Raw genomic sequence first — 10,719 nt, forward strand, 5'->3', positions numbered from 1 at the left:
CACCTGACCCAGTACCCAGAGTTATGATATTTATTAATTTATTAATAAAGAGCAATGATAAAAATAATCATTAATAATTTATTATTAATACAATATTATTATTTATTAACAAGAAGTAGGGGGGACATGATAGCAATATTCCAGTATTTGAGAGGCTGCCATAAAGAGGAGGGGGTCAATTTATTATCCAAACCACCAGAGGATAGGACAAGAAACAATGGATGGAAACTAATCAAGGAGAGAAGCAATCTGGAATTAAGGAGAAACTTCCTAACAGTGAGGACAATTAACCAGTGGAACAGCTTGAAATTATGGGCGGACCATTACTGGAGATTTTTAAGAAGAGATTGGACAGTCACTTGTCTGAAATAGTATAGGAACTCCTGCTTGAACAGGGGGCTGGACTAGAAGACCTCCAAGGTTCCTTCCAGCTCTATTCTGATTCTAATATTAACAAACAAATCAAAATAATTGCTGTACTCTCAATTGCAACTCATTCACGAAAACTGTGTAAGTTAAAAAGAAATGATAAACAGTAATGTAGAATACTATATTTTAGTTATCCATGTATTTAAAAAATTTCTGTTACAAATGTAACACTTCATTATGAAAAAAGTAGTGATTCAAAATCAGAGAAATGGAGTGTTGACTGAATGTCAAGCACTAATAAAAGGACCAAAACTCACCTCTTTAGATGCATTTGGAGGCAGTTCTGTATCATTTTGAAGTTCTCCATTATTTGCAAAAACAGGAGCATTGGGACTGAAAATCATGAGGTCACTCTTGGCACCACATTCTGTATTTACTCCGGCCAGAATATGGCTGTGACGATTGGAATAGGACCAACTTCCCACTCCACTGGTACAGACCAGGGTGGCCATACCAGGGCCATAAACCATGGTTTCTTTTGGCTTGCAGTGGCATCGCAAGGCCACATAGATGAGAATAGCCAGCAAAAAGAGGCTGGAAACAGAGCAGATGGCAATGATCAGATAGACGTTGATCGAGTCCACCAGGGGCAAAAAGCTCTCCCCTGATCGGTGGACATATATATCTGTCCTGATGGCCTGGGAATTTGTCAACAATGAAACACTCAGGGTAGCTGTGGCTGAGAGCTGAGGCTTCCCATGATCCTTCACCAGAACCAACACACTCTGGATTTTGCTTCCTTCTGATTCATCCAGAGAATGTTTGGTACTCACTTCACCACTATACAGTCCCACTGACCATGAGCCATTGCTTTCTTCAACCAATTCATATCTTAGCCATGCATTGTACCCAGAATCTGCATCCAAGGCATGGATCTTGCCTACAATATGCCCAGGCATCAAAGGGACCACTAGAAGAATCAGGTTCTCTTCTGATGATCTTGACACAACAGGTGCATTGTCATTCTCATCCATCACGAAGACTTGAACAGTTGCATTGCCACATAAGGAGGGAAGTCCAGCATCCTTGGCTCTCACCTGGAATTCCAGCAGTTTCAGATCCTCATAGTCCAAGGACTGCAAAGCATAAAGTTTTCCACTCTCCGAATGTACAGAGATGTAGCTTGACAATGGCCAGAGCTTCTCATCTATCCAATAGGTGATCAGACCATTCTCAGCTATGTCTGGGTCTGCAGCAGATATTGTGAAGATGTGAGCACCAGGAGGATTGTTCTCCTTCACAAAGACCGTGTAGAATGACTGTGTGAAAGCAGGTGCATTGTCATTTATGTCACTCAAAGGCACCAAGAGGGTGATGCTAGAAGACAGTGGTGGAATGCCTTGATCTTCCACTGTCACAACCATCCTGTACTCAGCCACCTGCTCCCTATCCAAAGGTGATCCAACAATTAGGGAGTAGTAATTCTTGAATGTGGACTCGAGTTTGAAGGGTACTCCAGTGGGCCACAGGAAACAGTTTATTTGTCCATTGTTGCCAGAATCCCTGTCAGAAGCACTGAGAATGGCTACCACAGTCCCTGGAGGGGAGTCCTCTGGCAATGGCACAGAGAGAGAATTCACAGATAATTCTGGAATGTTGTCATTTATGTCCAATACTTCAATGAGAACTTTACAATGTGCAGATAAAGTACCCTTATCTTCTGCCACAATTTGAAGTTCATAGAAACTAATATCTTCATAATCCAACTTTCCAATTACTATGATTTCCCCAGTATTATAATTTATACTAAATGTATTTCTGACATTTTGTGGTAGGTTATTACTAAAAAAATAATAAACTTCTCTATTAATCCCTTCATCTAAGTCTGTAGCATTCAGAGTAATAACTAATGACCCACTAGCTGTATTTTCTAGCAACTTTATCCTGTAAACAGATTGGTTAAACACAGGAGGGTTGTCATTGACATCCAGCACATTGATGACTAGCTGAACAGTTCCTGTGAGTTTTGGTTCACCCCTATCAGTTGCTGTCAGTACTAAATGATGCACAGGGCTCTCCTCTCTGTCAAGAGGAACCTTCAATAGAAGTACTACAGATTTACTCTCATCTTCATCATTTCCTGAATCAACAGCAAAATGGTTGTTTTGGCTGAGCTTGTAAGTTAACACAGCATTAGTACCAATATCTGCATCAGAGGCTTCCTCTAAGGAGAATCGAGTATCTGTCATCAGTTCTGATATGCTCAGGATCTTTTCCATGGTAGAGAAGATGGGAGCATTGTCATTAATGTCTTTGATTTCAACCTCCACATGGAAGAACCTCAGAGGTTTCTCTACAATCACCTCCAGATGAAGGACACAGTCTGCATTCTTGGCACACAGCTCCTCCCTGTCTATCCGGGAATTTACAAACAAGATCCCATTCTGCAGGTTTACCTCAAAATAGTCCTTCTCTCCTTTGGACAGCATCCGGAACATCCGAGGCACCAGCTCACTCACCTCCAACCCCAAATCCTGGGAGATGCGGCCCACAAAGGCGCCGTGCTGGGATTCCTCCAGCACAGAATAATGGAGCTGGCCGCTCCCCATTTTCCAGGCGGTGTGGAGCAGAAGCAGCTGCAGCAGCCCCTTCGGCCAGGTAAGCATTGCAGACACAGGCACAAAACCAGCAGGCTCTTCTCTTTTTCTCTAAATATCTTGCCTTAAAGGTGTGAGGAGCAGAGCCCACCTACCCCAGCCATACTGGCAATGCGTATATAGGTTGAATCTTGGCTTGTTGAGCTTTTTCTGTTGTTCGATATTTTTTCTTTTAATATTCCCATTGTGGATCTGGATGGCTGGAATGTCTGTCCCTTTAAGGGAGGGGCTCTGCATTTTCAGTTTCACGTGGAATATTTCGTTAGGAAACAGCGACCTCTGGTGACTGAATTGCAAAATGTAGAAACAGATTTCCTTCTGTATTCATGACAAATTTCTAATAATCATTCTATCTTCATTCTCAAGTAAAGAGACTTTTACATAGAGTTTATAGATCTCATACATGCATTTATTCTGGTTTCACTGAGTACACATTATATTAATTCACCTTGTAGGTTTTTTGGATAAGTATTTTCATTTCTATATATATAGTGATGACAAGTATACTTGTTCCCTTCTCCATTGCTCAAGTGACTGTGATGCCATTAAAAGAAGATTGGACTGGTTTGAAACATTTGAACCATAGTTTCGACCAAGATGAGGAAGAATCTATTGATAATGCCAAACCCAAATTAGTCTCAGGCTTCTACAGGAAGTGTAAAAAATGATCAGGACACTTGTCTATGCATATAGATTCATTTCCTTCTTACTTACCATAGTACTTAGAAATGTGACAAATGTTACATAGACATCTTATGTTATACATTACCAAATAGGCCGATATATCCTTTTGAGCATATGCACAGTGTATAAATATTATATATATATTGGGAAGAAATGTTTTGGCTCTTGCATGAGCACAGCACCTCTGTGCCACTAAATAAACCAGCATATCTTTATCGGGCTTCCGTGCTAGCCTCAGGAAGTAAAAGTTGCTTCACAAATCACATTTCTGATGTTGCTGTGTTAATACATTTTCCAGGCAAAAATACACAAGAGGTTTAGGGTTAACTTTGTGGTGGGTTACAGTTCTCCTCAAATAGGAGCTAACAGTTTAACTAATCAGCAGAAGTAATGAGTAGCTTTTTTTATACATCTCAATGTATATTTTTCCACTGCTGCAAAACGTGTGCTCTTCATTTGGAAAACAGAATGGATTATCTGAACTAAAAAAAATAATTCTGAATTATGGCCTGCCTGATCATATCTCTTTTACCACTCATGTATTCCCAAGGTTTTGGGTGGAACTGTTGGAATATCAATATAAAAAAAAAATAGAAACAACAATTTCTATCACCCACTTAGCCTCCTAAGTATAATTTATTGTTTTATTAAACAATACTCTACTCCCAAGGTTCTGGATGGCTCACAAATAAAAACATTAAAACAAGAAAAAAAGAGGCAAAAGGGAAAAAGAGGTTGGCAAGAATGATGAAAACCAGACAGGAACAAAAGAGAAGCAAAGCTACACAATACAAGTCTGAGTGGAGGAAGGTCTCCCATCTGGCCTCTCAACCCTCAGGACCTACCTCCGTTCTCTGTGCTTCCCTCTGAAGTCCAGGCTTAAGCAAAACAACCCCAAAATAGCATCCACACCAAGAACTCAGGTGTCATAGTTAGTTCTGACCCCCTCCTCCATCCAGTAACGAATGCCGAGACAAGCTTAACTGGAATGTACTTTAATAGCAAGACACCAAGACCTCGGTGGCTGAAAGCCAAGCCGAACAAACAGATAAGGACCTTAGCAGCAACTCAGACAAACTCAGGCAGCAATAAACACAAATAAGGCTTGGCAACAATCCAATCTGCCAAGCTCACAGTAATGTCCTCCGACATTCAATCCTGCATTGACTTCTGCAAAGAGGGGCATGTGCACCAGTAGCTTTTTATAGTCTGGAGAGGAGCCTAATGACCACCAGCTGAGTACAATCACCTCCTGTAATTGCATAACTCTTCCTGACTAGTAGCTCTTTGATGGCGTGCATCCAGGAACAACACTACTGGCTTCCGGCTCACTCTCCCTTGTCTCCTCTCCACTGGTCCAAGGCTCAGGTGCCTCCTGGTGGCCAACCAGCCTCTCTGCGCCCTGTTCGAAGTCAGAACCCTGTCGAAGGTCCTCCATATCCTCCAGAGCCGACTCAGAGGGCCCTTCGCTGTCGGAGTCTGGTGGCAGCTCCAACGGCACCTGCTGAGCCCTAACAGTAAACAATATGCAAATATCTGAGCCACATATTAGCAAATTGTCTGGAATTTTTAAAAATGTACACTTGGGGAGGAACCAGCAAGATTTAGCTAGGAACATTAAAGTAATATATTAGTTGTGTACTATTTTGTAGGGGAAAAAATTGTTTTGTTTTTAAAAAAATTAACTTGCAGATGTATATGCAGATGTGTTTTTACATAACTTTCCCCAGTTTCAAATTCAAATTTGATTCAATCTCTAGAGTTATTCTGTAGGAAAAACACAGATACCACAAAAGACTTATTCTTTTTAAGACAGAAACTGCACACAAATGCAACCTTGAATTGAGATGTAACCCCCAGGGGTTTCTTTCAAGATCAATTTCATCAAATCAAGAGGTTATGCAAGGATGTATTTTGGGACCCTTATTGCTTAATTTTTATATCAATTCCTGACTACCATTCACTGTTATGGGTGAAGAAAAAATGTTTTGCAATTTCTATATGTGAATGATGCAGATGTCATCTCTGCCCCAATACAACTTAAAAATATATTGTAAACCTAATGCATAGAACAGTGTCTAACTATTAATTTCCAAAAAAAACCAAAGTAATGTTTGCAAACAGAACTAAAAAATACAACTAAATAGTGGACAGTAAAGAAGATAAATCAGCAACATCATTTCAAATAACAAGATGTATTCCACTGTAATGGGATCTGGAGCACCCATACATATACAGACAACTATATAAGCAACTATATCTAAATCTGCTATCAAGATAAAGGGTTTTTTATTTATAACAGGTGAATAGTTTTAGCAGCTGACAATTTTTTATGCCAAATGTTTGGCCTAAATTATGTATGGAAATTGGAATATGCCATTATCAGGATGCAATCTCTCAATTATGGCCTTGAGCTATAGGAAAACTTAAACCTCCTTAAGGTTAAACTTTACCCACATTCTTCAATCTTTCCTCCTAAAGCCTTCTTTCAAGTCTCTTGATAATTCTCATTTACATTATTTGCACAAATTTGATACCATATTTTTCAGAGTATAAGATGCACCGGAGTATAAGAAGCACAAAGGTTTTCAAGAGGCAAATTTTTAAAAAATGTTTTTGCACTTCGCGAAAATGGGCCCGTCCCCCCTCCAAAAGGCATGAATAGCCTTTAGGGAGCTTGAAGAGTGCTCCGGGAGGGGGGAACAAGCAAAAATGGCCCATTTTTCTCAAAAACGGGCCTATTTTTTGTCAAAAAAAATTGCATGCATAGCCTTTAGGAAGCTTATAGAGTACTCCTGGGGACTGGGGGAGTGAAATTGGGCAAAAAAGGCCAATTTTCACTTATTTCTGCCCTCTCCAGTCCCCAGGAGCTCTCTGAAAGCCTTCTACAGGCTCTGCACTGCCATTTTGGTGAAAGGGGTGGGATTTCGGGAGGCAAAAATGCTGTATTCAGTGTATAAGACGCACCCAGGTTTTCAGCCTTTTTTTGAGGGAAAAAGGTGCGTCTTATACTCCAAAAAATACGGTGTTTTCTACAGAACTGGACATACAGTAGTACTTGAAGGGGCCTGACAAATGCAGAATAAAGTAGTATTACTGCTCCCCATAACTTGAAAACTAAACTAAATATTATTGCAGTCTAAAATTATATTTCTCTTTTTGTTCTGACACACTATTATCTCATGTTCACTGATCACATTTTTGCCCTCTAATATTCACCTGAATCATCTACAAATTTTATTGTTTTCTTTTACCTCCTTGTTCAGATCATTAACAAAAATGTGGAAAAGTAGTAGACCCATATTCAAACTTTGTGGTACTGTACCATCCTTCATGTGAAAAGCCATATTCCAGCATTTCTTAGGGCTGAGTTGAAGTTATATAAATATCTTACAACAGTTAACTGCACAGCTTTATAGATCATTATTATTGTCTGCAATTAAGTTCTTGTCTAGGTGAAATGTGACTGATGTTTTTGTTAAGTTCTTTCCTAGGACAGTGATGGGCAACCTTTTTGGCGTGGTGTGTCAAAAATCGGCAAAAAATCGAGCATAACTCGCGTTGTGTGTCACTTCGACAAAAACATAATTTTGCGCAATTTATAGTTTAAACTACAAAAATGTATAATTGCAATATATAATTGTATTTAATAAACCAAAAACAAATTATTTAACATACCTGCTTAGTAACTTCTTTGTTCATCAGTCGATTTCGTATGTTGCCCTTGATATTATTGAACTTGTTTGGGGTGCCGTGAACCAGGGCTGTGGAGTCGGCTGCTTCCAGCTCCACGTCCTCATCAACATGCCGCTCCAGCCCGCCCCAAGAGAACTCAGATATTCTCTTAATAATTGCATCTTTATTCTGCATATCGTGAAATAGAACTGGCGCACATCTTAGGAGAGTTTCTTTAATAAATTCTCCCTCATTAAGCGCTTTTGCATGCTGAGCTATGGAGTGAGCAATGCTCAAACTTGCAGAGTTTAAATTTGTAGAGCCTTTCATAAATTTAAGGATGGAGTTACCCTTAAACTATTGGCACCCCAATAGTTGCTGCTAATGGCGCTCACAGTTCCCGTTGGCACTCCGCTGTTCCCTGCTGTGGTGCGGTCGTAACCGACAGTCCCAGGAGTAGACTCTCTGTGCCGGCCTGACTGCAGAGAGGCGCGCACTGTTCCCGCGCTCCTCTCCTGTGGGTCCTCCCTCGCCGCGCTGATGACGTGTGTGCGCACGGCACGCACGCCTTACCAGCAGCCCCTGCGCTCAGAAAGGGGCGGCGGCGATACAGTAAGTGAGTGTGGGCGGGGGAGATCACACGTCCCGCCCCCCCCCGTTCCTCCAGCCCAGATTCTTTCATCCTCGGCAGCCGTGCAGGAGCCGAGGATGAATCGCATGAAATCCTGTGCGTGTCACCCCAAATGGCTACGCGTGTCAGCACTGACACGCGTGTCATAGGTTCACCATCACTGTCCTAGGAAATAAGTATAGGAATTTTTACTTGATAATGGTGATATACCAAATTTAGGAAAGGGTTCCTCTATGGGTTTAGGGAGTTACTTCCTTTTGACTGTCTTTGTTTAAATTACCGCTCTGTACAGATAAATTTAGAACCTGAAGTTAAGAAGAGAAATAAAATAAAAGTCATTCCATTCATCGAAGCGCATACAAACAGTTGGAATTGAAAGAAGAAATATATGGATAACTTCTAACTCACAACAGAACATAAGAGAGTTACACACAAGGAGACTATATAGAGCCGTGTATGTCTGTAAAACTTGTTTCTGCTGATTTACACTCTTTGAAAAAGACAGAATTAATGGAGATAAAAACTGTACTGGATAAGGGAAATATTGTTTTGTAGATGAAGCAAAGAATTGATTATTCCTTTCACATAACGGCAGAATTAAGTTTTAAATTAAAAAAAGAAATCATCCATCTCAACGCTTCTATAGGCAATATGTCACGATTGAAAGTAAATAAATGACATATTTACAATGATAACTTCTCGGAAATAATTTATTATTTTAAAATATTCCTTACAATGCCAACCAAGATCCATCTACAATTATCATGTAGGAATTTCTATTTCTTTTCACTTACAACTAGAATACAAGCTGGGAATTAAAACTATTTATTAGATATATGTCTGCTTCCATTCGTACAGAAACCCAGCTTTATTTGGGATAGATTTTTAAGATCTATAATATGGGATCATATCTTCTTTCTAAGAAAGTTGGAACTTTCAGTAAAATGTAAAGATGATTATTTTTTTTTCAGATCTGCTTTCAGCAATCCAGGACTTAACAAAAGGTGTAAATATATCAAACATATATTTTTCTCTATTGATTATTGTTTATTCCTGGATTCTGAAAAGGTTGTTCTTTATCCAGAGCAATTTATTGGTCTCAACCACTGCAATAAAAAAGATCCCCCTGTGTATTAGACTACCTGGGTAGTCGCAGGGAGGGTGTTCTACACTATATTTTCAATATATTTGAAGTCAATGTAGAATTAGTTCTTTGGTTTTTAGCTTCTCTTTTTAGTTTATGCTTTACATTTTTTTTGTATTTTTAAGACTTACTACCTACATATTTTTCCATGTAAGAAAGGTATCAATAACATTTGACTATTGGAGGAGGAGCCAATGTTGTGATGATACGGACATCCGGTCTCGATGCTCCGAGACTACAGCTGATACTTTTGCCACTGGGTGGTCCAATCGGATCTAAACCAACCCGAAGAGATGGTGAACAGGAAGAATATGTCTTGCTGACCTCAGGGACATCGCAAAGTCTCTGATCAATACAAGAGAAGTTCTTCAAGCTGGCGACAAAAAATCCAGCCAAGGCTGACAAAGTCGGGACGGCTCCAAAATGGAAGGATACGGAAAGAGAAAGTGTTTCCAGCTGGTGAGGAACTTTTACTGTTTTAAAAAGAGATTGTCTATAAAAAAATTAAAATTAATTTAAATTGGAGAACAGAAGAATCAAGTGGCAGAATTAAATTTGGAATGGTTTTGGACAATGGTTATCTTACTTTTTAAATGTTATCTTCATGGATGGAATTTATGCAAGCCTTTTAAAACAAATGGATTAAGTTTTCTTCTTCTATTTTTTCTTTTGTTATTCTCTGTAACCTATGGTCTAAAATTTTCCTCTTACATTACTGTGGGTGTTCTTCTAACCCATTTAAAAATGGACTCTTTTTTCTAACTTGAAATACAAAAAAGATACAAAAGAAATAAGGAAATTTGCAACAATAACACAGCAACTCGGAGGCTGGGAGGTTTGTGTATTGGAGTTTGTGTATTGAAAATGGAACACTTTTTTTCTTCACTGGTTGTTTTGGCTTGGCACTACAAGGTCTCACTGCTTGGCTATAAAGAGTGATAAGAAGGGAAGCACACAGATGTCCCTTTGAAGTGTATCTTTAACCAGAGAAAAGTGAAAACAAATGTTTTTGTGAAACTATGTTTAATTTTACTAACCTTCCAAGCTAGAGCAGCGTTGTTTGTTAGCTGAGAGAATAGCACAATTTCAAAAGCAAACAGAAATTTTAAGCTTGCAAAAGATACTTTCAGAAATACAGAAATTATCAAATACATATTAGAGGATAGAAGAAGCTGGAAGTCTTATAGCATATAACAGCAAAATATGATGAAGTTGAGGATGTCTATCAAATGCAAAATGTGGTGGTTAAAACTCAAAATATCGAAGTGGAAAATGAATATAAAGAAATTAAACCTGCCGATATTTATGGTGATTGGTTTGTCACTGAAAATGGAAAGAATGGAATACTGAAAGAGGAATTAAATTGAGAGGAAATTTATCCCAGAGGGCAAAATACAGAAGAAGAAAAAACCAAAGAATCTATGGATTTAAAAGAGAGAAATTCTATTAGCAAAAGCATTGATAACACTGCTGACAATCAAACATAAGCTGACTAAGGAAACAGAAAGAGGGCATCAAGATTACATGAGAGATCTTATAAGCAAGGAGTTGCTAAGAGG

The 10,719-nt window shown here is 39.1% G+C and overlaps 1 protein-coding gene across 1 annotated transcript; it reads right to left on the reverse strand.

Annotated features, from left to right (window-relative positions):
* Window positions 1–656: 656 nt before the first annotated feature.
* Window positions 657–3,035, reverse strand: LOC116510774 (protocadherin alpha-5-like). The gene has a single exon (XM_032220422.1). The coding sequence runs from the start codon at window positions 3,033–3,035 to the stop codon at window positions 657–659; it is 2,379 nt and encodes a 792-aa protein (XP_032076313.1).
* Between the last annotated feature and the right edge of the window lie 7,684 nt (window positions 3,036–10,719).

Source organism: Thamnophis elegans, chromosome 6, assembly GCF_009769535.1.
Source record: "Thamnophis elegans isolate rThaEle1 chromosome 6, rThaEle1.pri, whole genome shotgun sequence".
Classification (NCBI taxonomy): domain Eukaryota; kingdom Metazoa; phylum Chordata; class Lepidosauria; order Squamata; family Colubridae; genus Thamnophis; species Thamnophis elegans.

What these genes read in the sequence shown, in the direction of transcription:
- LOC116510774 (XM_032220422.1), bottom strand. Translation starts at nt 3,035, where the DNA reads ATGCTTACCTGGCCGAAGGGGCTGCTGCAGCTGCTTCTGCTCCACACC.